This window comes from Esox lucius, chromosome 20, assembly GCF_011004845.1.
Source record: "Esox lucius isolate fEsoLuc1 chromosome 20, fEsoLuc1.pri, whole genome shotgun sequence".
NCBI classification, from domain to species: Eukaryota; Metazoa; Chordata; class Actinopteri; order Esociformes; family Esocidae; genus Esox; species Esox lucius.
The window spans coordinates 28,693,436-28,720,997 of NC_047588.1; the positions used below are offsets into that span (position 1 = coordinate 28,693,436).

The following is a 27,562-nucleotide window of genomic DNA, read 5'->3' on the forward strand; positions in this document are numbered from 1 at the left end:
ATGTTGATAATGAGTCATTTGTACCTTTTTTTATTGTTTCTTCAGACATTCAAACACCTGCATTTTGACTTTCCCCCAAAATAAACAATACACTTGAATACACATTTTACTTTTATTATATCAAATTTATTAATGTCTTCCATCATTGTTTTCAATAACTATTATACAAAACAGTCACACTAGAAGACATTGTTTAGCATAAAACTTAAATATAATGATAATCTATACGTAAGGCAAAAAAAGCTCCAAGTGAATCTACTATGTAGGTGCATATGTAAGTCCAACCATCGTGATTCTCTGGCTCCCTCTATCTTTCTCACTTGCTCTTGGTAGAGATGATGTAAGACTCCAGTAAAAATATAGTCTCATCCACCTGGTTCTCTGTAGAGTCCAACCTAGAGGAAGAGAAAGAAAAGTGGAAGTTGAGCTATGGTAATGTCACAAGGTTGTTGTATTTTTAATAAGATAAATAATATTTAACCTCAGGAAGTGAGATCATTTATTTCACCAATCCACACTAAATGTTGTGTTTCCTTGTTCACACTGCAACCTGTCAAACTCTTTTCTATTAAAACATTCTCGCATTGAGTAAAAATAACCAACATGAATTGCTATCCTGTGAAAATAGGGCTTTAGTATTGATTAGCAGCACTAGGTAGCTGTAGTACTTATTGATGTAATATCAGAAGGCCTCTAGTTATGGCCTCTATAAATCTTTAGTACAGATGTAGTAATGGCCTCTATAAATCTTCAGTACAGATGTAGTGATAACAATGGTGCCGTTGTAATAATGAAGTAGTAGTAGCAATATAGTATTAGCAGCAACAATGTAGTAGCACTAGTAATGTAGTAGTAATTCAGTAGTAGCAGAGGTGTAGTAGTACTTGTTGATGTGATGTCGCAGGGCTTCTAGCTGTTGTCTCTCAGGGGCGGTGATCATCTCCTCCACCTCTGTCAGCTGTTCAGGCTCCGCCCCACTGGCCTGCAGTGACGCCAAAATTGCCTCGATTCGCTGTGACTTCTCCAGCAGACGCCTGTCAAATCAAACACAGGAAGTCAAAATGCAGATCTGTACAACGACATTAGCAGGGAATTTACTGAACACAATGTATCTATTTATCCAGTTTGGAATCAATAAATGAACTAACTTGTTCTCCTTGGTCTCGAAGAGGCGTCTCTCGATCAGATTAGCAACAGTCTGAAAGTCAGATGTCCACTATTAATTCTAATTGCAAACAAAGCCAGCTCTGCAAAGTAAGTGTTGATGTCGGACCAACTTTAACAACAACAGATGGTATAAATCTCAGCTTTGACGAGCCGCCCAACATATGCCAATATGCCCTATCGGCAGCCAATGGGTTTGCTGACTGGGTACCTTGTAGCAGTGTTGGAGCAGTAGGCGGGCAGTAGGGAGCTGGTTGACTGTGTACAGGTAGAAGGTACGTGAAGGGGCGTGGTCAGGGGTCTTGGGGATTTCCTGGGAAAGTAAACAAAAGCCTGATAATCGTGTTTTTAGTATGTGTTTTCTTCTTATGCTTATGTGGTGTACAGTAAATGTGTGTCACCTGGAGCTGCACTAGGTTCTCTGACAGCAGTGTATACAGCATGTCTTTGGCCTCCTTGGCAGGGATCATAGCAAAGTCCTCCACCTGCTTTTGCTCTAGGTGGCGCTTCCTTAGCAACAGACGGAAGATCCGTGCAGAACGTGAGCCAAACCTGACAAGGGAATAGACAGAATGAATAACAGGCAGATGACCTGAAAATACACTTACAATAACCCTTCACATTTCTGACCAGAGGGACAACAGTAAACTCACACCAATCACACACACACACACCTACCTCTCCTGTACCACTGACTCCAGTGTAGCTCTAGCCAGGTTGGCCAAGGCTCTGTGTAGATCTGAGCGGCCAGTCAAAGAACCACCCCTTAATGTGTCACCACCTATCAATCAGCAATACGTGACTAGCATCTTTATTATTTACCAAATGACACAGGCCTTCTGTTTCCGGGACATACATTAATTAGTGTGTGAAAGAGAAACTCAACACGTGGGTTGTAAAGGATACTGACGACGTACATCCCCCCCCCACTGTCACCCGACTTCCCTACAAACTCCATCTGCAGAATAAAGAAAGGTCCGGTTTACCCAAGTTCTCCCTGGACTCCCGTTCTACATTTGCGGTAAGTGTTAACGTTAAGATACAGGGAGGCTCATTTGATCTCAGGCCTGTTCATACCGGGTCGTCCACCAATAGGGAGAGGTACTGGTCCAGAATTGGCCGGCTGATGCTATAGTTGGGCGGGAGGGAGCGGAAGATCTCATTGGCTGAGAGCGGCTGCGTGTAGGCTGCTGTGGGCGTGGTGGTGACCTCGCTCATCCTCAACATGGTCCTCACAATCTCACTGCTGGTCTGTGGAGGAGACCGAGACTCAGGCCTCTGGAGAGGTGTGGCCTGGTTGTCAGCGGTGTGACCCACTCACCTGGTCCAGTTTGCTGGCTACAGCACTGATGATAGCCTGGTCTCTGAAGTGCTGATGGAACCGCTCAAAGTTCACCTGCCAGTAGATCCCCTCATCGCCACACGACTGACGAGAAAGAGAAGAGGGGCCGGGAAAGAGACAGAATATAGAGGGGAAAGGGGGAGAGAGGGAGGGGAAGGAAGAGAAAGAGAGAGGGGATGGGACAGAGAGAGAGAGAGAGAGAGAGAGAGAGAGAGAGAGAGAGAGAAGGTATGACAATGTTTCCCCCCTAATTAAGAGGAACACATGAAATGACAGGTTATCTGATTCTCTATGGCATCGTCACGGTGATGTAGTGTCATCGGTGGAGGTTCTAACCTCCGAGTCCATCTTGGCTTTCTTCACCCCTCCGGGCTCCTCACCGTCGTCACTGGAGCGCCTGCGCTTCCCACGGCCTGCCACACAAACACACGTTCACAACATCCACATACAGCAGGAGCCCGTTCAAACGGTTCGTGAGGAAGCCGGGAGTCATATGAGACAAAGAGCTGAGGGTACCTGTGAGGGTGACAGGTGGCAGCTTGTAGCAGTCTGGGTTGCTCTCTGCTGTTGGGGGGGTTACTGAGGCGGGAGTGCGGTGGGTCGCAGGGGTAGCAGAGGGCGCTGCGGTTGCCGTCTCGGCCACTGGAGGACAGCGCTGCAGGAAGTGAGTCTCCACCAGCTTAGAGAACGAAGAGACCACCTCACTGTACTCCATGCTACGACCCTCTAGAGAGGAAGAGCAAGAGATAAAGGTTCGGTGTGTACAATTAGCGCAGAAGTAATGCACGTCAACGCACTGAAACATACATTCCCTCGCCCCTGAAAGCCCACAAGAGTTTTTTTCATCCATGTAGCAAAAGGTTTTGTGGTCTGACAAAACTGAAGTGGAATGTTGTTTTGCCTAAATGCTAAGTTTTTGTTTGGTGCTAAATCCAACACAGCTCATAAACCATACACCATCCCTACTGTCAAAGATAGTGGAGACAGCACAGTATTAAGGAACTGGGAAACTGGATAGAAAAGAAAAGGAGCAATGTACAAGAAAGACCTTGAGGAAAACCTGCGGCCCTCTATAAGAAAGCTGAAACTGGAAAATAATTATCACCTTTCAGCAAAACTACAGCAACAACCACACAGCGAGGTGGCAAAGGAATGGAAAAAAACCACCTTATCACTGACCTAAATCTAATTGAAAATGTGTGGCATGAAGAATGTTGTCCAATGCCACTCCTCTAGGTTTGTAACAGAGCTTGAACATTTCCAAATCTAGGTGTGTAGATTGGTTAGATACTTTTTGTGACAAACTCAGAACGGTAACTCCCACAGGATCATCTAAATATAATTTCCTTTCAGAATAGTAAAAAAAATCCCCTTAATTGTAGAATATGGTGTGTATATAGGTCAAATAAAATGGATGCAGACAACAAAATGTGAAAAAGATAAAGTGTATGAGGACTGTATTAGAGTAGACACTTCAGCTTTTTGTTAAGAGGCATTAATGTTATCTTTTAAATAGAACAGGAACTTCTCTCAATGGAAAATATGATGAGGACAAACAAGGGGCCTAGACTGTCTGGTCTGGTCTGGTAGTGTCTGCCTGCTTGGAAACTAAATATGTACCGTGGAATAAACGGACAAAGTCCCAACAGATGCTTCACAAAATGTAATTGGTAAGAACACTGGACTTCAAAAACAAAAAAACCTTTTAGCTGCTCAATGACACACAGGCAATGCTCCAACAGATGTGGACTGGCTCAGCCTGGGGAAAGCCTTCTGCTGTGTGTGGGAGCTAAAAAGGGAGATTGATACATTCCTGGATACTGTTGGTGAAGCTCACACCTTCTCCGACTTACCACATCCATACCAGCTTGCCAACTTTACAAGCTGGCGTCACGGGCACCTCCAATTGATGCAAATGTGAAACTCCAGGGAAAGGGTGTTTTTGTGCATGAGGACTTCACTCCAACGTGAATGGAAAACCGAGCAACAGGTCTCTTGCTCACATCCCAACCCTGGCAGCACCGAATGTGTCACCACCGCAGGACTGCGATATACCGTAGTCCGGCGGTGGTAGTCCTGCAGTACTCACTCACCCTCCATGTTATGAGTCAGTCGGTCAGCTACAGTCTTGACCGTGTTGCTCATGGTCATGTGGCCTCGTTGGAGGACCTCCTCCACAATCAGTTCACCCGTATCTCCGTACAGGGTCTTAGCCGTGTAGATGTAACGCGGGTACCGAAGAATCCGTAGAACCCTCTCACAGTTGCCCCGGTACTCCACCGGGCTCCCCGGGCCCCGCCTGCCGGACCCAAAGTCACACACCCCATGCTGCACCAACACACACAGCGACTTCTTTACCTGAGGACAGAAAAGACACGTGGTCACTACCTTGCTAAAAATATACATTTTTGTGTGCCTGAGTGAGAGTAATACCAGGTCCAGTGGTGTGTTGGTCTCATTGGCAATGGTCCTGAGGTTTTGTGCCCCTCCTCGTAACAAGTGCGTGCCTATCCTCTCCACCACCTCCCCGAAGTGTTCTTGTAGAAGCAAGCCACACAGCCTTACTTCCTGGGCCGTCATCTGCAGGGACAGGAGAAGCAGTTGAACATGTAGCTACAGTAAGTCTATTGATCATCCCAGTTGACAGTAAAAAAAGAGCTGGTGGTAGCCGCAGTCATGTGGCGATTTTGTATGCGACCTTGCACACGTTGCCCTACTCAAGAACGTTTTAAGCTGTCACCAACTGTACCAAACATTGACCAACGTGCTAATGACACCTGGCTGTTGTATTTTTTTGTTCTAAAATTTCAGCTAACCAATGTGGCTAATTGTATAAGGTAGCTAACAACGTGCCATAACAAATACCTGCGCAAAATACCGTTTGACGTTTCCGTTCCTGGATTAATTACTGTTACATGAAATCCTCGAAAAACAATGTGGATTCCAAAGAAACATGTGATTGCCAACGCCACAACAAAAACCTACTTTTTTGATAGGCTTCTTTGCCCAAAGAGTTTGTATGATGCATGACGGGCTGCCGGCGGACCGCACTCTTTGGTGGGTAGGAGGACCGACGTCACTGTTTGTGCTATTCTGTGAAAGATGGCGGAGGCTGCGGCGGTTTCCCCGCATCGGTTCTTCTGTCACTGTTGTAAGGGAGAAGTAAGCCCCAAGCTCCCGGTAAGTCAGTCGTTACAATATGTACTGATCATCGCTGTTCCGTGCGGAGCTTGTCTTTCTTTGCCCACGGCTGACAATCAAAACCAAGGCAAGAAAAGAGCAGTTGTTTAGCTAGCTAACTGACGTTAGCTGCTAACACAGTAGCTAGCAAACTACGTTCCAGTACGGGTTCCCAAAAGCAGTACAACTGGTAGATAGCTATCAGGACCGCAGCTAGGGGCCCTCAGCAGAGGCTTGCAATGTTGGTGTTTGTTGTTAGCTCGCTAATGTTAGCTCGCTTTAACAAAAGGATTTGTCAATAGAAATGTTTGTCAACATCGTTGTTTAATTGTTAAATATAACGGGCTTTGTTAAATCCCTGTTACGTTGGGCTACACAGTATGAATGTAGTAACGTTCGATGTCATTTGGTGTAACCTCACGCAGGTCTTCTGTTTTTTTCCTTATTTTAATTTCTCGTCAAAACTAGCTTGGCTAGCTAGTAACGTTAGGCAAGTTAGCGCTACTGTTTTGACGAGGAAATCTTGAGGATATTTCATTGCCACCCTACCAGAGGAAACCTGGCTTCTCCTTTGCTTGCAAAACAGTGGAATAGGGCCTGGGGTTTTCCATGGCTAACTCAGTTTCATAATTAAACTGAAAGTAAAATCTACGGTAGATCGAAATGGATTGCACAATATTTCGATTGCTTGACTGATATTGAACAATGAAATGCATTGAATGCATGCACTCATTCTAGAATAGATACCTTAAAATATGACAGTTTTGTAATTGCATAAAACGGCAGTAACTGCAGTCAAAGGTGATATTTTGGACCCAATAATCTAGCTGGTGTGCTTCAGTTAAAGTGTAGTGTTGGGTGCGTCTGTTGTGGACTTTTGTGCTACACGCTGACTGCATTTTTTTTTTTTTTTGCATGTGATATTATGACATCTAATTTTCACTTGCTGTGCAAATATGGTTTATTGTGTCATAGTTGCCTGTCATTCAGTAAGTCACCCGTCGGCCAGTATTAGCAAACTTTAACATTACACAAATCCAGTCTATAAAACGCACATTGGTAATTCCCTGTTCACTCCCTTCATAACGTTGAGAAACAAATCGGGGAATACATTCTATTTTAATCATTTAGCAGACAAACTTACTCAGAGTGAGTTCATTTTGAGTCAGCTTGGTGGAACAACAATACAGTCCACTTAGTAGTAAGTACACATTACCCAATAGTGTAATTACCCATCAGAGCTACAATGAGAAACAAATAATAGTACAGTTTCCAAGCATTATTTCACAGGCTACTGTGAGTGGGGTTTCATAAGACAATCTCTGACCTAAGGACAGCTTGGGATTTCTCACCTATTTGGATTCAGGGAGAAATTCATCTAGCCTACCACAGACTAAATCTGCCTACTGGTCTCACTGTCACTGTTTCTATGTTCGGCTGATGCATTACAACACAAAACCGGCAACGTCCACTTCACATGGATGTAGGTTTCTGCCTGTAGCCATGTTCATATTCCGACTGCCATAAAACATGGACTAGACATTTCCCCATTCTACAGACAGACACCCTTGTATAGCCTCTCACATCAGGAGCTTTATATAGAACACTGAGTCATGTAGCTTCATCTCCAACTGAATGTATGTTGTCTGCAGGAGTACATCTGTCCCAGGTGCGAGTCTGGCTTCATTGAGGAGGTAACAGAAGATTCCAGGTGAGAATCACGCTTCATTTTGTTCCACTTTAATTAATCTACCAAATATGTCAGCCTTGGTTAAATTGAAGGTAGGTTTGTGAAGAGTGAGTGTGTAGCTGTAGAACATTGTTAATGCTGTGTTCTGCCTCCTGTGTGCTGTTCCCTCAGTCTCCTAGAGGGCGGTGCTAACGGGATGGATGACACAGCCACACAGTTTGCAGAGGTATGGGATGAACTGTGGGCTAGGGGTGCTCAGGTTTGGAGGTGAAGAGGGATGCAAAGATTTACTGTCATTTCCCCAATACTAAGGCTGCTTTTGTGTCCCTGTCTTTTTTCCCCCTCTCCAACCCTCTATCCCCACCCATTCCTTGCCCATTCTCCCTGACTTCGGCCCATGTCTTCGACCCTGTCCGTCTCAGCAGCTGTGGCACCTGTTGTTTGTGGAGAGGCCATTCACAGTGGATGGTGACAGTCTAGACATGGAACCCCGAGTCCCTGGTGGGGGAGTTGGGTCAGGGGGGTTAGGCCTGGGGGGGCTAGTGGGGTTGGGAGGGCTTCCAATCGGAGGGTCTGTCCCTGCAGGACTCGGGGGGCCTCCTCTTCTGGGAGGCGGGGAACACTGGGGGCCTGGTCGCCCATCTCGCACACACAGCCAGAGAAGGTTCCGCACCAGGGGTAGCAGCAGACCTGACCGCTCGCCTGCTGTAGAGGGGTGAGGCTCCTTTGAATAATATGGTTATATTCATTTTGAGGGGTGGGGGATCTCTGAATAATATGGTTATAGAGGGGTGGGGGTTCTCCAAATAATATGGTTGTATTTATTTTGAGGGATGGGGGTTCTCTGAATAATATGGTTATAGAGGGGTGGGGGTTCTCTGAATAATATGGTTATATTCATACAGAGGGTTGGGGGTTCTCTGAATAATATGGTTATTCATACAGAGGGGTGGTGGTTCTCTGAATAATGTGGTTATATTCGTATGGGTTTCTGCATCAGTCAACATTGGATTTAAGTTCTAAATTTGTCTGTTCATCTGAGTTTTCAATGTTTTTCAGATATCTTTCCTGACTGATGCATGTGTTTCCTCTCTATAGGATAGTACAACAGTTTTTGGCTGGTCTTTTTGCCAACTCTGGAGTCCCTGGCTCACCTCCCCTCTCATGGTAAGAAATACCTTTTCAATGAAGTCATATATTAATAATATGCACATTCACAGTTTGACTAAACACATGCTTCAGAGAAATGAGGATGGGAGCATATCTTGTAGTTTCCTTATGCTGTTAAGTCATTGCTGGTACAGTTCCTGGTAAACATGTATTGCTTGGTCTTACTGTATTCTTTGTGTTTAATGCTCATTTCCTCTTTTGTGTGCGTACATTAGGACAGGAATGCTACATTCTAACCCAGGGGACTATGCCTGGGGACAGGGGGGGTTGGACGCAGTCATCACACAGGTACATAAGGATAAACCCTTATTGATGATGTATGGCCACGAGCCAACTATTCATTCAGACTACTTGGTATGATAACATGGACACTGGTTGACACAAAATGCTCTGTTCCTGTTTCATGATCTGTGTTTCCGCTTTCTGATATTTTTACTCTTATATTGTTTCAAAGTTCATTGTACAAAGTTATATAAAGCTGTTCTTTAGTTCCTGCAGCCTCTGTATTGAGGTATTGTCTTTATCTCTCTGTGGGTGTCTGTGTAAATGCGTAGTTGTTAGGTCAGTTTGAGAACACGGGTCCTCCTCCTGCAGAAAAGGAGAAGATCTCCTCCATCCCTACAGTCAATGTGTCTCAGGAACAAGCAGGTCAGTCCTTTACCACCTCGTCTTCTTGTCCCCATAATGCCCAGGCTCGTATACCGTATATAATAAAATACATTTTTACTATTCTAATTTAGTTGGGAAAATCCTTATAATAGCAAATTAGGCAACTCCGATGTGTGGTATATTGCCAGTAAGCCGAGGCTAAGGGCTATATCCAGGCGCTATATCCAGCCTTTAGCTGCAGTATATTGTCTGTGTTGTATGTGTGGCAGTATTGTGCATTATTGTGTCTGGACTACATGTATGTTTGTATTGTGTGTTATTGCCTAAAGAGACATGTTTTAAACCTCCCATTTTGGGATAGATGTGTAATATGTTTTAGGATGTTCATAATCTGTAGAATCACCATCATACCTCAATTAGCCATGAAATTCCAAGTTTGAAGTGAGGGGTTTTGACGTTTTGGGTTACATATGGTCATATACATAGTAGTCATGTATATGAGTCTCTGAGGAACAGTTTTACTTTTACAACCATAAGCCAAAAACCCCAGAAATAATCTTTAACTCTAAGCAGCTAAAGTATGTTATTTTTGCAATGCTGCTGACTCATTGGGAATGAGGTCTCTATACCAGCTGTCTCCTGCCAAATCCTTTTATTTCTTTGCACACATACAGTGGGGAGAACAAGTATTTGATAGGAGGATGCAAACCTGGTCAAGAACTACAGGAAACAGATGATCTCTGTAATTGCAAACAAAGGTTTCTGTACTAAATATTAAGTTCTGCTTTTCTGATGTATCAAATAGTTATGTCATGCAATAAAATGCAAATTAATTACTTTAAAATCATACAATGTGATTTTCTGGATTTTTTGTTTTAGATTCCGTCTCTCACAGTTGAAGAGTACCTATGATAAAAAATTACAGACTTCTACATGCTTTGTAAGTGGGAAAACCTGCAAAATCGGCAGGGTATCAAATACTTGTTCTCCCCACTGTACACACACACACATATTTAACTTTCAAAAGTTAACATTTTCCAAACACAGAACATTCAAAAGTCAGTTTCAATTGATTTTCTTCTAATCAAACAATACATTTGATATGTAATCCTCTGTGCTCTAAAATAAAGGAAAATTGGTCTGTGGGAAAGATGATCAATTAATTCAATTAATATATTTTTTCATTTTTACAACAATATCAAAAATAATAGGACTAGTTGTAGTTAACAGACTAGTTTGAAAACAGCGTCACTAAGCCTATGTTGTTTAATCATCTGTCCCTCATTGCTCTTTGTTTTTGCATTCTGGACGGATGTTTCAATCTTTATGAATTGGACTTATTTAAATTTGTTCTTTCAGTCAGGATCACAGAACACAGGGAAGAGTGTGCAACATGTTGTCAAAACATTAACATTTCTGTTTAGATCTCATTGCTGCAGGTCTATTAGGTTAGTTTCTGTTTAAATCTCACTGCTGCAGGTCTATTAGGTTAGTTTCTGTTTAAATCTCACTGCTACCAGGTTAGTTTCTGTTGCAGAGTTGATAATATCAGTGTTGTGATATTTTGCTTTAAAAAAAAAAAACTTTTACATAGCGAATGTCACCGGCGAGTGGATAATGGCTAACAAACCTGGCACAGTGGTCACCTTCAATGTGTTATTTTGATCCATAGTGTTGCCTGCAGTTGAATTGAATCCATTGAATTGAGTTTTTTTTCTTTCATTTGAGCTTGTTTGATTGTTCTCCCATAATCCACATACACAATTACATTATAAACACCTTGTTTACTACCACTCTGTCTGCCAGGACTATAATTGCCCAAACTAAAACATGCACCTTAATTGGCTCATCAACAGCGGTTATGAGCACCTCACCCCTTTGACTGTGGATAAACATACGATTCTGAAGTAACATTTTCAGGTCTTGTTGGGCAAACCACACACTTTCCCCACATTACTGCAGAGATAGGGTGTGTGTGATTTGCAAGACTGCTGAGATGGTTTGGGGTTCGGTTTAGTGTTAAGATTAGGGCAAGGGAGCATGCAATTTCTATTTTCTGGAGGATAGCCATACAAACTTGTGTGTGTGTGTGTGTGTGTGTGTAGATTGCAGTATGGAGTGTCCGGTTTGTAAGGAGGACTTTGCCGTGGGAGAGCCTGTCAGACAACTACCCTGTAACCACTTCTTCCACTCTGGCTGTATAGTACCTTGGCTGGAAATGGTGAGGACTAATGTTCCCTTTAACCTGTTATGTTACTGAGCAAATGTCTGGTCTGGTCTCTTGAGCGGAAACTTTGAAGTCGTGAAAAACTTGTGCTATTTCTGGCTGACAAAAACCGTGAACACTACAGTTTAAGACAGTATTCAGTATGCTATTTGAGCATAGTTTTGTGCCCTGGCAACAAACCAGTGGAGCATATCCTATAGAACTGTCATATGTAAATAAATGTGATGTTCAATGCAAGCCTACATTTGTAAAAAATGTTTTACAAAAGAGACCGAAATTCATACTTTTGTGCTTGTTTTGTAACACAGTGGCCCAACCCTTCAGAAACAAAACCATTAAGATGCACTATAATTAGCATGCAGAGAATTAAAAAAATGTAGTCTTCCCCCTGCATATTGACTCACTGACATTATATAATCAGGCTTGTCTTTAAAATACATTGGTGCTTCTAAACTGGAACAGCATTTTAGGTTTTGACAGATATGAAGCAAGGACAATACATGTAAAATGCATCAAAGCAATGTTTATATAAAAAGCTGATGAGGGTTTAAAGATGGGCTATATTTGACTAAACATGGACAGTAAGAGTAAGGCATTCTTGGCAGAATAAATTGATGCAGCTAAAACAATAGTTAATATACTTTGCAAATAAATAAGTCCAATAAATAGGTATTAGGGTTTGTAAATGAAAGACATTGTTTGCGGTCTCCAGCTATTAGGGATTATTCACTAGTTCTGTTTAAATTGGTTGAATAGGAACCTAGAAAGCTGAAGCACTTCACTGTCTCGCTACTTAGACTAAACATTTTATGTCATCCACAGTAAGCTTATCTCTTGTGTCAATCAAATTAATTGGCGTTGATTAAATGGGCGCCATAGTCTGACAGGAAAGTTCCCACTGATATGTGCATTGTGACCAGGTTTGTTGCTAACAAAATTTGTCAACCAGATAATGTTAAGAGGTTTTATTTACTTTCTCTCATAAGTGTTGGATAATTGTTCTGGCTAGTAGATGCTCCTGCATTCTGTAGGTTGCTGTGCGCTACTGGAGAGAGACTACCTGGATAGTTGTTTAATCAGGCCTGGTGATTTCCCAAATTTAGGACTCCCCGCTGTACTTTTATATTTATAGGAAAACATTCAGGGGAATTTTGTGGCTTTAACAAACGCTTTTCAGCTAGTTGTCTACATTTGTGCTTCTGCTACAGGTCCGTGTAGGGTTTGAGACTGACACATACATATTGATGCCTCTTGCTCTGACCGAAATAACATTTTAGCACAAATCCAACAAACTAGCCCAAAATCTGAAGTAAAATCCCGCCGGTCTGCGCGTGTTTGCCCTCTGTGTGTCAGACCCGGAGGAGCTCTGCGGCCGTGCGTGCAGCTCAGAGGAGCAGTGATGAAAGCATGAACATGGTGGGGTAACGTAATGTTGGGGGAAGGGGTTGAAGGAGTTTAATGGATCTCCTCTCCCTCCCTGTCTGCAGCACGACACGTGTCCTGTGTGTAGGAAGGGGTTGAACGGAGAGGACAGCGGGACCCAGAACCAGCCTGAATCCCCCTCTCTAAACACGGACCCCCGCACACAGGAGAGATGGTCTTTCTAAAAAAATTCACTGTCACGGCTCCCCTCCTTTCATCCCTCCATCCTCTAATATCATCCCTCCTCTGACCTCTGCATATGGAGAGACGGTCATCTTGAGGGACAAATGTTTCATTTCCCTCACACCTCATTCCTGTTATTTTTTTTTGTTGTCCCTCGTCCCCCCCTTCCCTACAAGCCGCTATACAAAGGAGAGAAGGACATTCTGAAGGATACACCTTCAACTCTCCATGTTGTCACTCCTTTTGTCTTCTTGGCCTGGCTGGCTGGTCTCAATGCCTCTGGAATCATGTACACACAATCAGTTAGCTGTCCTTTACCTAATGTCATGACATAGCACTGTCCTTAAACAATTCCTGGTCACCTTTTCTGCCAATCCTTATTTCTTCTGTGTTCCATCCTCCTGAAACGCACTGTTGTAATTCACCGTCTCTCCCTACCTCTCAACTCAATGTTCCAGTGGCTTCTCTCTTTAACACCATCTTTACTAACATGGGGAATGGTTTCGGTTTTACCTCGGCCCTCCATTTGCACAAGTGTCCCAAAGTTGAGAAGGTGTGGGGTTTAATTGGACCCCCCGGGGGCCACTTCCAGTGAGTCTGCAGAGACGCCAGCTTTATGAGCCAAGTGAAACTCCATAAGCCATGACCTTATTTCAGATTGTGCTGTTTTCCACAAAGTAATGGAGACATTTGGGTACCAAATTGATACCAGCATTTGTTTATGTCCGATTCCGAGACCTGACATGATGAAATACCTCCTAAATGTGATTATTCAGTTGTTACTGAGGTTTATATTTTGTAAAACCGAAGGATATGTTATAATTTCATGCTTGTTTATTATTTAAAGTGGAATTTCAATTGTGTCAAAGTCACAATTATATATATATATATATATATAATATATATATATTTCATTAATCACCTCGCCACTCTCTGGAAGTCACCCTCAATTCTTCATCAGCAATATGTGATAAAGCAGGGCCCTCGGAGCAGGTAGGTGGTGGTGAGATGGTTTGGATTCATGGTCGTTTTGTCACATCGGTGCTGATGACTAAAGGAGATGAGGGGACACCACTTATGAGTTAAGAAGGGCCCCTCTACTCAAACCCCCTTTTTTAAAAGCATCTCACCCGCAGTATGCTGTCATTCTGGACTACATATTGCTAACAGATAACATACCTGTCATTTTACTCCTTTGTTGATGAGTTGTCTTTTTCACATTTCTATCACTCTATTTTTTTAATGTAAATAATTTTAGTCCAACTTCTGGTTTGAATAGGAGAAAAAAAGATTATTGAGAATGGAGACCAATGTGAATCCCTGGCAATTAAAGTCTGTATATTATTATATGAAAATGTGTATGATGTATTAATAATTAAAAAAAATATTAAATAATAATCTTGGTTATGATTTGGCCTGTCATTAGAAAATTTAATGTAAATTACAGGTTAAGTATTTTTACATTATTATCTCTGTATGCACCATATTGTGAACATGATAATATAAACACAGTTCCTAAGAAGATTTTGGATTTCTGTACAGTTCTTAGACCCTTCTCAAGCAGTAACATCTGCTGAGGATGCCCTCAGCCTGCTTTTATTACACTACTCACTCATACCTCCACAGCTTTTCCCAGAGTTATGGATCAAGGCAAATCATCACATGCTCTACACACATTGGAACACAGTCATTTCTATATTGGCTAAACCACACTTTCTTCTGATACACAAAAAAACAGAGCACAGAGTCTGCTGTTGTACACTATCGATAGGGAGACAGTGCTGTATTCACTGTCCAGTTGAGCAAAAGGTTTGATTTTTATTTCAAAATGCATTTGCTGGCCTGTAAAAATGTCATCATTACTTCAACTTCAAACCAAACCAAACATAGCAAAATGTCCATAATGTCTATTCAAGAATTTATATGAATCAAACCTAGGCCAATTTAACCATGTGCCTTTTAGAGCTTGTTCAGTGATTGAGCATGTAAGCAGTGCATGTTTCAAGCAACTGTGTGACCAGTTTGTTTTAAACCCATGTGTGTTCCAAGCCAGTGTGTGTGATCGGTTTGTTTTAAACCTGTGTGTCTGATTAGTGTGTGTTCCAAGCCAGTGTGAGCAGGGACTGGGCCGGAGCACTAGAGGAGATGAAACCCACCACAGGATCCCACACCTCAAACTGGACCTCTGATAATGATCTGCAACACAAACACACACACACACACACACGTCAAGCTAACATATCAACACACAACCACAGATATCCAGCATCAACACTAGGGCTACAACAACGAATCGATAAAAATTGTTGCCAACGAATGTCATTATCGATTAGTTGGGTCGACACGAGACCAACAGAAAAAAAACATTTTGAATGATGGGGGAGTCTACACCGGAGAGAAGTCGCGTACGACCAAAAACCTAAAAAGTATGTGACCACTTAACGTTAACGTCACCAACAAACCGGTGATCTACTTGAGCATGTTGGGTTTGTGTATAGTTGAGTGGCTGCAGCTAGCTAACCATTCACAACGTTACGATGAATTAATCCATTAGTTTCAAATTGAAATGACTCAACAGAAACATTGAGGCATTTAAATGCATTACAATTTACAGTACCAGTCAAAAGTCTCAACCAGCTTCAGGATACCCTGGAATGCTTTTCCAACAGTCTTGAAAATGATATATTCATAACCCTTTAGTTTTTGCACATAGCTCTTATTTGTTTTATAACTACTGCCTACGGTTGTTTTAAGGAAGGCATTATGAAAGGATAAGAAAAACACTCAACTTTATTTGAAATAAAACACTCATTCCAATTTATCAACTGTGGATATAAAAAGTCTACCCCACCCTGTGAAAATGCCAGGTTTTTGTGATGTAAAAGAGTGAGACAAAAATATGTTTCCACTTTTAATGTGACCTATAATGTGACAAATTCAATTGAAAAACAAACTGAAATCTTTGAGAAAAAAGAAAAACAATAATCTGGTTGCATAAGTGTGCACACCCTCTTATAATTGGGGATGTGGCTGTGTTCAGAATAAACCAAACCAATCACATTCAAACTCATGTTAAATAGAAATCATTTAAAGTGACTGATTAATCACAAATAACGTTCAGCTGTTTTTGTAGGATTTTCCTGCCATTTTCATAGTTGTATCTCAGAGCAAAAGCCATGGTCCACAGAGAGCTTCGAAAACATCAAAGGGATCTCATTGGTGAAAGATATAATTCGGGAGAAGGGTACAAAATAATTTCCAAAGCATTAGATATGCCATGGAACACAGTGAAGACAGTCATCATCAAGTGGCACAACAGAGACATTACCAAGAACTGGACATCCCTCCAAAATTGATGAAAAGATGACTGGGAGGCTTCCAAAAGGCCTAAGGCAACATTAAAGGAACTGCAGGAATTTCTGGCAAGTACTGGCTGTGTGCTAGATGTGACAATCTCCTGTATTCTTCATATGAATGGGCTGAAGTTTGTGAAAACAAACATCAAGTCCCACAAAAGCATGTGGAAAGATTTGTTATGGTCTGATGAAACCAAGGTTGAACTTTTGGCCATAATCCCAAAAGGTATGTTTGGCGCAAATACCACACTGCACCTCACCCAAAGAACATCATAGCCACAGTGAAGCATGGTGGTGGCAACATCATGCTTTGGGGCTGTTTTTCTTCAGCTGGAACTGGGGCCTTAGTCAGGGTGAAGGGAATTAGGAACAGTTCCAAATAGCAGGCAATTGTGGCATAAAACCTTCAGGCGTCCGTTAGAAAGCTGAAGATGAAAAGGAATTTCACCTTTCAGCATGACAATCACCCAAAGCACACTTCCAAATCCACAAAAGCATGGCTTCACCAGAAGAAGATTAACGTTTTGGAATGGCCCAGCCAGAGCCCAGACCTGAATCCAATTGAACATCTGTGAGGTGATCTGAAGAGTGCTGTGCACAGGAGATGTCCTCATTTCTGACAGATTTGGAGCGCTTTTGCAAAGAAGAGTGGGCAATTATTGCCAGGTCAAGATGTGCCATGTTAACAGACTCCTACCCAAAAAGACTGAGTGTTGTTATAAATTCAAAAGATGCTTCAAAAGGTATTAGTTTAAGGGTGTGCACACTTATGCAACCAGGTTATTGTGAGTTTCTTTTTTTTTTTTCAAAGATTTCAGTTAGTTTTTCAAATGAATTGTTCATGTTATAGGTCACATTAAAGGTGGAAAAAGTTCTGACATGATTTATCTTTGTCTCATTCTTTTACATCACAAGAACCTGGCATTTTAACAGGGGTGTGAAGACTTTATATCCACTGTATGTAGTGATCAACAGAATAATAAATAATCTAAATAGTTGTTAGTTTCAGCCCTAATCAACACACAAACACGCTCACCTGTTGAGGATGATGAGAACCACTGATCCGTCATGCCTGACAAAAGCAGAGCTCTCTAGTTTTGTCTTCTGACTGAAGGACACGCCCACTCTCTGAGACCCTTCCCACAAGAACTTACTGTGGAGCACAGTTTGTTTTACTTTTCAGTTAGAAGAGTTGAATCTGACAACCTCTGAGCTGTCCAGGTGTGACAGCAGGCCTGGTAGTACCTGAAATGAGCCATGCTGTAGAAAGTGGGCTGCTTGTAGAAGTGGTCTCGGCTTTGGTCTACAATGATGGTGCTGTCTACAAAGTTCTTCACCCAGTTGGGCCCTCCTCCTTGGTCCAGAGCCAGGTTCCAGTCAGTCCAGCCCACTACATAGTGATTCAGGTCCTACAGCAGACAGGACAGCAGATAAAGGCACTTGTTTTGTGTTTCGTTTGTGTGGTTGTCTAACCTGACATTGCGTCAGCATAACAAATCCTTGTGATTCTCAGGGGAGGGACTGTATTCTCAGGCAAAATAATGGTAAGGGAATTTGGTTTCAGTCCTGTAGAGTATTTTGAAAGAGAAAGGCAGCACAGACAGAACAACAGCACCAGTTCTAACTTGCCCTTGCTTCAAGAGAACAAAACAGCGCTTTTGTTCTCTTGAAGTGCTTCAAAACCTGACATGAAGTGCTCAGACACCTACACAACACCATTTTCACTGTTCTTTGTCTACAAATAGATTATCTGTCAGACAAGGTTACAGACAGCAATCAATAAAAGGCTATGTTGTTCATTTACATTTATGTTTACAAACACTGTAGTAAAACTGCTATTGGGGCATTAGAATGCTAGGGGGCCCCGACCAATAGGGGAAGAGGACCCCCAAAAGGTAGATAAATCTGGCACTGTATAAACACTTTATGGAAGTAAGCTAAATTACAGCAACATTGCATTCAAAGTTTCTCTCCCCTTTTTGAAAATGCCTTTCTCACTCAAATACTGAAAGTTTGAAATCTGAAGGATCAAATAAGCTTCCCCAACACTCAATGTTTCTGTAAAATGTTCAAACAATTAAATCCAGATAAATGTATTAATAGAACTATTCACAACAGTAATGTTATTTTGTGCATGCAACAACTTGACTCTGCTGGTGTCATATGATCTAACAGGACTGTGGGATTGAACTGAAGGACTCTCACCTCGATGATGTTATGTGCATATTGCTCAGCCCTCTCCCAGCTGCCCAACTTCACCCCTCTGTCTGTAGCGCTCCAGCCAGCGCACGCCTCCGTGCCAAACAGGTAGTACTCTGGGTATAGATGGTGGGTGGTGCCCAGTGAAATCTCTGCAGGAACCAGGTTATTCAGGTACCAGTGGACTCCAACACCATGGACATACCTGCCTGCATGCACATCGCTGAGGACCTGGGTGAAGAAGATGAGTTGTTTACCATGTGCACAAATCTTTTACTCACATTGAATATCCCCCCCACGTTTGCCTCCATCCTATTGTTGACTCCATCTACTGTCCCTGACATTTAGTTACCCCACCCATTTAAATGTTGGATATTTTATTCATTTAAACACCCCCCACCATCACTCAATGCCAGTTTCTCCTCTCACCACTTTAGCCCAGTGTGGCAGTAGCAGTCTATTGTCGTCTAGAATGAGGAGGTGTGTCTGGGGGTGTGAGGAGGTGTGCAGGGCGGGGCCCAGGTCCAGGCCCACCCAATCCCTTTGTTCCTCTGCTGTAAAGCCCAGCGCCTGGAAACTGAACAGGGAACACATTACAGCATGTACAAACTCTCCAACTAAGTATTTGATAACCTGCAAAATTGGCAGTGTTTCCCACTTACAAAGCATGTAGAAGTCTGTAATTTTTATCATAGGTAATCTTCAACTGCGAGTGACGGAATCTAAAACAATACTCCAGAAAATCACATTGTATGATTTTTAAGTAATTAATTTGCATTCTATTGCATGACATAAGTATTTGATACATCAGAAAAGCAGAACTTAATATTTGGTACAGAAACCTTTGTTTGCAATTACAGAGATCATACATTTCCTGTAGTTCTTGACCAGGTTTGCACACACTGCAGCAGGGATTTTGGCCCACTCCTCCATACAGACCTTCTCCAGATCCTTCAGGTTTCGGGGCTGTCGCTGGGCAATACAGACTTTCAGCTCCCGCCAAAGATTTTCTATTGGGTTCAGGTCAGGAGACTGGCTAGGCCACTCCAGGACCTTGAGATGCTACTTACGGAGCCACTCCTTAGTTGCCTTGGCTGTGTGTTTTGGCTCGTTGTCATGCTGGAAGACCCAGCCATGACCCATCTTCAATGCTCTTACTGAGGGAAGGAGGTTGTTGGCCAAGATCTCGTGATACATGGCCCCATCCATCCTCCCCTCAATACGGTGCAGTCGTCCTGTCCCCTTTGCAGAAAAGCATCCCCAAAGAATGATGTTTCCACATCCATGCTTCACGGTTGGAATGTTCTTGGGGTTGTACTCATCCTTCTTCCTCCAAACACAGAGAGTGGAGTTTAGACCAAAAAGCTCTATTTTTGTCTCATTACACTACATGACCTTCTCCCATTCTTCCTCTGGATCATCCAGATGGTCATTGGCAAACTTCAGAAGAGCCTGGACATGTGCTGGCTTGAGCAGAGGGACCTTGCATGCGCTTCAGGATTTTAATCCATGACGGCGTAGTGTGATACTAATGGTTTTCTTTGAGACTGTGGTCCCAGCTCAATTCAGGTCATTGACCAGGTCCTGCCATGTATTTCTGGGCTGATCCCTCACCTTCCTCATGATCATTGATGACCCACGAGGTGAGATCTTGCATGGAGCCCCAGACAGAGGGAGATTGACCATCATCTTGAATTTCTTCAATTTTTCTAATAATTGTGCCAACAGTTGTTGCCTTCTCACCAAGCTGCTTGCCTATTGTCCTGTAGCCCATCCCAGCCTTGTGCAGGTCTACAATTTTATCCCTGATATCCTTACACAGCTCTCTGGTCTTGGCCATTGTGCAGAGGTTGGAGTCTGTTTGATTGAGTGTGTGGACAGGTGTCTTTTATAAAGGTAACGAGTTCAAACAGGTGCAGTTAATACAGGTAATGAGTAGAGAACAGGAGGGCTTCTTAAAGAAAAACTAACAGGTCAGTGAGAGCCGGAATTCTTACTGGTTGCTAGGTGATCGAATACTTATGTCATGCAATAAAATGAAAATCTATTATTTAAAAATCATACAATATGATTTTCTGGATTTTTGTTTTAGATTCCGTGTCTCACAGTTGAAGTGTACCTATGATAAAAATGACAGACCTCTACATGCTTTTTAAGTAGGAAAACCTGCAAAATCAGCAGTGTATCAAATACTTGTTCTCCCCACTGTATGTTCCTGCCTTAACTACACATGTACAGTAACATATAAAGTGAGGCGGGACCTGTAGTTGGACAAAAGACCAGCAGAGGGCTCATTCCCTGTGGTCATGGCCCAGAATGACAGGTTGTGTTTGGCATACTCCTCCAGGAACCTGAGAGAAAAAAGAAAATGCACGTGTGATAAATCTGGTTCCTCTATGTGGGTGAGGTTCATGTGCCCAGTTTTACGTGTGTTACTGAATGCTACCTGACATACATTAACTTTTGAGGACAAGACTTTGTTTAAAATGAGACAAGAAAGAGATATTTCAAATTATTTTGCTCACTGGCTAGTATTAAGCACAGGTTTAGATATATTTGTGTTACCTGATGTTGTATTAAGCCCAGGTTTAGGTATATATGCGTTACCTGATGTAGTATTTAGCCCAGGTTTAGGTATATCTGTGTTACCTGATGTAGTATTAAGCCCAGGTTTAGATATATATGTGTTACCTGACAAAGTATTTAGCCCAGGTTTAGGTATATATGTGTTACCTGATTTAGTATTAAATTCAGGTTTAGGTATATATGTTTTACCTGATATATTATTAAACCCAGGTTCAGGTATGTGTTACCTGATGTAGTATTTAGCCCAGGTTTAGGTATATATGTGTTACCTGATGTAGTATTAAATCCAGGTTTAGGTATATATGTTTTACCTGATATATTATTAAACCCAGGTTCAGGTATATGTGTTACCTGATGTAGTATTTAGCCCAGGTTTAGGTATATATGTGTTACCTGATTTAGTATTAAATCCAGGTTTAGGTATATATGTTTTACCTGATATATTATTAAACCCAGGTTCAGGTATATGTGTTACCTGATGTAGTATTTAGCCCAGGTCTTGTGCTCCTTGCCACCAGGCTTCCCCTTTAGACAGCCCTTTCCAGTGAGAGCATCGTTGGTCTTCAACCATGCTGGAGCGCTCCAGGCACTAGCCAGCAGAGACAGGGGACGGGGCGACAGGGCTTGGGCTCGCTGCAGCAAAGGGATCTGGGAATGGAGCAAAAACTGAAGGAAACTACATACTTCTGTATAACATCTAAGAAGTCAAAGGATTGAAAGCCCTGGAAAATAACGGTTTAATTCTAATCGTACATTTTATTAATTGGGTTTGCTAGCCCCTGGTGGATCCAAAAATAAAGGATTAAACTTAAACTAAGATGTTTGAGCAAGTCATATATCAAATTATATTCAGAGGCTGTGGCAGATTTCCAAACTATTCTGTATTACGGGTATTTTCTATAGCAAAGCCATCACTTGACGTCTTCTCGGTTTTCTGGTGAGAGGAGGGAGTAGAGGATTTGGTATAGAATTCTACCCAACAAAAAGAATAAGACAAGACACCTTCATCTTAGTGTCCTCTGGTGCTAAGGTGAAGTTGCCCAGGTCGTAGTCTCCAGCCGAGTCAGCGTAGGTGTACAGGCGGGTGGAGAAGTCACAGCTGGCCATGGGGACCCGCACAACACTGTAACCAATACCTGGGATACATTATACAGACTCCTTGATTACGTGTTCGCCCTTTATTTTTTACCAGGCGTCGTCCAATTTGAATGGAATGAACCCAAGCTAGCACTCTCTCCTCTGTTATCATCCTCCTTGACACTGTGAACCACAGCTTCTTACTTTCCACCCATTCTGATTTGGTCATCTCAGGCTCTGATTATTATTGGATTGCTTCCTACCTGGCAGGGCGTGGCCCTCTTCTCACAATACACTGTCAAATTCTCTAATGGTCTTTCCTATCACTGCAAAATCTCTGCATTAGACTCATTCAGAGAGCTGCAGGCTGACTGGTGTTCAACCTCCCCAAGTTCTCCTATGTCTCCTCACTTTTGCTCACTCTCCACTAGCTTCCAGTTGAAGCTCAAATCCCTTCAAGGGTATGGTTCTTGCCCAAGAAGCAATCTACCTTCTGGCAATGCTTAAACCCTACATCCCTTCCCGACCTCTTGGTTCTGGCAACTCTGGGCTCTTAGCCATCCTCTCCCTTCAGGGCAGTTCCCTATCCATGCAGACTAGCCTTTTCTATGTTCCGGCACCTCAATGGTGGAAGCAGTTTCCTTTCGAAGCTAGGATAGCAGAGTCTCTACCCGTCTTCACATTCTTTTGAAAACTCACCGTTTCAAAGAGTACTTTAAATAGTTCCACTGCCACCACCTCTGTCTGTTGTCTTTTTAAAAAATGTTTTATGTTTATTATTTGTATGATCTTTCCAGCACTGACCTTTGATAAGAATGCACTTACTACTAAACTGGGAGGTTGTTTCACCTAACTCTTTTAAAATATATCCACTTACTGTAAGTACTCTGGATTAGAGTGTCTGCTAAATGACTAAAATATAAATGAACTATCTTACTTTTTAATGAACAATCTTACAATTCTAGCAATGACTCTCACCCTGGGTAGAAAAGTACTGTCGTAGTAGCTGGTCCTGTGTTCTGGGGGAAAGAGAGAGGATGTTGATGGCCGCTGAGTCTGTCATGGCTCCTCCAAACCCCCTGATTCTCTGGTACTTCTGATACGGAATGATGGTCAGCCTGAGCGCTGGGATTGAGAGAGGGAGAGATAGAGGAAGAGAGAGAGAGGGAGGGAGAGATAAAGGGAAAGATAGAGGGAGGGAAAGATAGAGGGAGGTCAGTGCCGGTCTAGGAGGGCCACTGTAAATGCAGGCATTTGTCCCAAATCAGTTCTAATAATCCTTATTCAAGAAAATCTGGTAAAATAATCAAGTGAAGTGTTGAAATGGGTTTGTGTGGATAAACCTTCAGCTCAGGTTATTCTCACCTAATCCAGTGCTGCCCTTCTGTACCCATCCCTGTCCTCTGTGCAGTCTCCTGCCAGCCTTACTGCTGGTGAAGGACACAAACTGACCCAGTGGAGGTAGTGTGTCTGAACCAATACTGTCACAGTGGGTGGAGTTACACTCACACACCACAGAGCCATGGCCAAAGTCACGGGCGACACACTCATCACTGCCTGGGGAGAGAACACACATTCATCACTGACTAGAGAGAAAACATACACTCAGTACTGCCTGGGGAGAGACAATTATAAATATTAAGATTTAAATAATGTAGGACTTGTGTTATAAAGTAGTTATAAACATGGTGTCTTCTGTATCTAATGCCCACGTGAACGTTGTCTTACATACCTTTGGATAGTGCTGCTAATCCAATGAACAGCGTGAATGCTGTTGACAGTGATATGGCCATTCTATCTAGACAACAAAAATCAGCACAAACTTGAGCGGTACTGTGAAGTAGTCATTTAGCCTAACATGCTCTCTCTCTCGGTTTAGATAGGGTAGATCCGTAAGTCTCAACACTAGTGCGCAGCAGAATAGGGTCGTTCTTCCTACCTAGTTTTCACCAGGATATGTCTCATGCCATGTAATTTAGTGCACAACGGATTTGTGATTCGCATAGCTCACTGATTGAATTCTCAGCTATATCCGGGTTTTCCAAAATTGTAGCAGAGCTATCGAAGAAAGTAGGAGACTTGAAACACCATGGTCAATGAATAGAGGAACGTGTAACGCACCAGCCAGAATGGTGACCAATCACGTTAATGTTGTCATGCTGCGCCTTACAGTTGCTAAGCAAATCGTCACGCTATCCCTTGCAGCAAGCCAGGAAATTGATAAACTGCACATTTTGTACGAAAATACGTAATTACAAGTTTATATATTTCATATATTGGAAAATATTATTGATATATATTCTTTTCCACGAGCTAAAGTTAGGTTCGTGCACCTTGCACTAAAATGCACTGCTAAGATTGTTGATATAATGTTTTCGATCTCGAAGCGCTTAAAATATATCTCTATAGTCATATGACAAGTGTTTGTGTACGTCACTGGTTTGGGTGTTAAACGCTTTGGAGTTAAACGCTCTCTGTAGTGTATTAGCAATTATTTAAAAGCTACTAAAATGTACTGTTCAGTTACTAGTGACGATTCCAATTGTTACTATTTTATTTATTTAATAGTAAAAGTCGATTGTTAGTCGCTATTCCGTTTTACTCATCAATATTTCCATTGAACACTATGGGGCACTGCAGTTCAGACATCAAATTTACACCTCTGACTAGTTCAAGGGAGGGCAAACTTATTGGCTCAGGGGCCACATCAGGATTTTGAAAGGAGTGCCACATTGTTTTTGTAATTTTTTAACCATAAATGATTTGAAGGCCATAAAGGGCAAAAATTCAAACATAATGTTTAAATAATTTCAATTCAGATGCATAAGAATGGGCTGGTGAGTTATTTTTTACTTCTTCTGAATCTTTATTACCTACAGCGGGCTGGATGTTGTGTGTTTCTTTTTTTGTATTACACAACTTTTCCAGTCTTTTGTTGCCTCTGTCCCAACTTTTTTGAAAGGTGTTGCTGGGATCAAATTCAAAATGGGCATGTATTAAAAAAAAAAAAAAAAAAAGAACATTTCTATGGTTCAACATTTGATCTGTTGTGTTTGTACAATGTTTTATTAAATATAGGGATTACATGATTTGCACATCATTGGATTCTGTTTTTATTTGCATTTTACGCAGTGTCCCCTCTTTCTTGGAAACAGGGTTGTATAATTTTTACCAGTCATCACTATCAATTAGTAAACATTTACTTGCACATAATATAATTTGGGTCTGACTAGTCAGAATCTAAGTCTTACTTGTTTAAAATACAATATAATCTTGTAAATGTTGAAATGTGGCTAGTTCCTATTAACGCTTGTGTGGGGTTTGGGTCTGTGGGACCCGTTTTCAGTGTTTACTAAAAGAAGAATTATACAATAAATATTTTTTTCAACCCGAGTCTCCTTTGCGTTTTATGTGAGGAACATGTAAAATAAAAATGTTTTATTAAGTGCACACTGTGCTCCCTACACATTTATATTAAATGTGAACTAGATGTGATGTTCAGGTCCACTGGACCTGAGGGTAATAAAACAGGTGAAAACAAGTAAACATGGTAAAAATGAAACAAAAATGTTTTGCTATCTTCCTCCTACCTAGATTTTCTCTGTGTGTATGGGTGTGGGTGTGTATACACCCCTCAGAAACACACATACACAGTGCCAGTTGTCATGGAATTTTACATAGATATTGATAGATTAAGGTGTGCACACCCACTTATAACTGGGGATGTGGCTGTGTTTAGAATAAGCCAATCACATTCAAACTCATGTTAAATAGAAGCCATTACACACCTGCCATCGTTTAAAGTGACTCTGATTAATCTCATGCATCTCAGAGCAAAAGCCATGGTCCGCAGAGAGCTTCCAAAGCATCAGAGGGATCTCATTGTTGAAAGATATCAGTCAGGAGAAGGTTACAAAATAATTTCCAAAGCATTAGATATACCATGGAACATAGTGAAGACAGTCATCATCAAGTGGAGAAAATATCTAACTTTCAAAACCTTCAGGCGTCCGTTAGAAAGCTGAGGATGAAGAGGATGTTCACCTTTTAGTACGACAAAGCACACATCCAAATCCACAAAAGCTTGGCTTCACCAGAAGAAGATTAACGTTTTGGAATGGCCCAGCCAGAGCCCAGACTTGAATCCAATTGAACATCTGTGGGGTGATCTGAAGAGTGCTGTGCACTGGAGATGTCCTCATTTCTGACAGATTTGGAGCGCTTTTGCAAAGAAGAGTGGGCAATTATTGCCAGGTCAAGATGTGCCATGTTAACAGACTCCTACCCAAAAAGACTGAGTGTTGTTATAAATTCAAAAGATGCTTCAAAAGGTATTAGTTTAAGGGTGTGCACACTTATGCAACCAGGTTATTGTGAGTTTCTTTTTTCCCCCAAAGATTTCAGTTCATTTTTCAAATGAATTGTTCACATTATAGGTCACATTAAAGGTGGAAAAAGTTCTGACATGATTTCTCTTTGTCTCATTCTTTTACATCACAAGAACAGGAGTGTATAGACTTTTTATATCCACTGTAGATAAGTCACATTCTTCCCACACAGTCCATAAAGATTCTTATGGATCCCTCATATTCTTAGAGGCGGATGTCCCATCAGGCTGTACAAGTTTATAAGGGAAAGCCAGATGGAGATAAGGGTTGTATTTGTATTTTACTCTTCTTCATACCCAGTAATATATTTGAAAGCTTGCCAACATGTCCAGTATTACGGTTGCAATTCAACAAGACGTCTAGAATTGAACACCAAAAGTGATGAGACTTCAGAATCTAATCTTCCATTTAAATTCAGGGTGTTTGTTATTGCTGCTCGGTATCTACGGCTTATCCACAACACCAATATTTTTACAAAACTGAGTCACTGTAAATAACTTCTCCTTCGCTTAATGGGTCTACATCTTTATCTATAATGTCTCTTGATGCCTGGGCATTAAGACAAAATGTAAAATGAAAAGCCTTATTTATTTTACTAAATAGATCAGAACTTCCTGTTTTTCAATGAATTATGTCATTTTGGGAGTCGCAGTTGGGTCTGTTGGGTTTGCCTGTTAGAAAACTTTAATGGAGACATCTTACACTCTGTCATCCATCTGGCCACTTTTCTTCTTGGATTTCTATAAGGCTGTATTTTATTTTCCACGGTCTAGAAAAATCTGGTATTGTTTCTGTTATCAGAGAACAAACAAAGGTTGTGAATCATCCTCATCTTTTTGGGGCCGCCTGGAATGCTCCAAGAAATGATGTTGTCAAACCTGTATAAAGGCAAATATTAACATGGACAAAAGGAAGAAAACAGTTTTATCCAAAGCTCTTATATCAGTTATTTCTACCATCAAATTAAGG

The 27,562-nt window shown here is 41.8% G+C and overlaps 3 protein-coding genes across 5 annotated transcripts; 1 reads left to right on the plus strand and 2 right to left on the minus strand.

Moving 5' to 3' along the window:
- Positions 1–98: 98 nt before the first annotated feature.
- polr3c (polymerase (RNA) III (DNA directed) polypeptide C) lies at positions 99–5,648 on the minus strand. Of its 3 annotated transcripts, none has more exons than XM_010884822.5 (14): positions 5,492–5,648; positions 4,940–5,086; positions 4,600–4,864; positions 3,023–3,232; positions 2,843–2,919; positions 2,486–2,590; positions 2,242–2,415; positions 2,071–2,122; positions 1,843–1,903; positions 1,566–1,716; positions 1,376–1,477; positions 1,149–1,198; positions 885–1,034; positions 99–395 (listed from the first exon to the last, which is right to left on the minus strand). In XM_010884822.5, exons 1-14 carry the CDS (start codon positions 5,636–5,638, stop codon positions 317–319), a joined length of 1,770 nt encoding a protein of 589 aa, XP_010883124.1. In that variant the 5' UTR covers positions 5,639–5,648; the 3' UTR covers positions 99–316. The 3 variants fall into 3 exon arrangements, with proteins under 3 accessions (XP_010883124.1, XP_010883126.1, XP_010883125.1); XM_010884824.5 differs by having other exon boundaries at positions 5,385–5,503; XM_010884823.4 differs by having other exon boundaries at positions 5,372–5,493.
- On the plus strand, positions 5,584–14,385 carry rnf115 (ring finger protein 115). Its single transcript, XM_010884821.5, has 9 exons — positions 5,584–5,686; positions 7,339–7,397; positions 7,548–7,602; positions 7,802–8,091; positions 8,475–8,543; positions 8,762–8,834; positions 9,101–9,194; positions 11,261–11,376; positions 12,870–14,385. Exons 1-9 carry the CDS (start codon positions 5,609–5,611, stop codon positions 12,987–12,989), a joined length of 954 nt encoding a protein of 317 aa, XP_010883123.1. The 5' UTR covers positions 5,584–5,608; the 3' UTR covers positions 12,990–14,385.
- Positions 14,386–14,551: 166 nt separating this feature from the next.
- On the minus strand, positions 14,552–24,305 carry gba (glucosidase, beta, acid). Its single transcript, XM_010884825.4, has 11 exons — positions 23,938–24,305; positions 23,571–23,762; positions 23,184–23,330; positions 22,131–22,264; positions 21,604–21,776; positions 20,804–20,893; positions 18,972–19,119; positions 18,549–18,773; positions 17,589–17,752; positions 17,380–17,496; positions 14,552–15,183 (listed from the first exon to the last, which is right to left on the minus strand). Exons 1-11 carry the CDS (start codon positions 23,996–23,998, stop codon positions 15,078–15,080), a joined length of 1,557 nt encoding a protein of 518 aa, XP_010883127.2. The 5' UTR covers positions 23,999–24,305; the 3' UTR covers positions 14,552–15,077.
- Between the last annotated feature and the right edge of the window lie 3,257 nt (positions 24,306–27,562).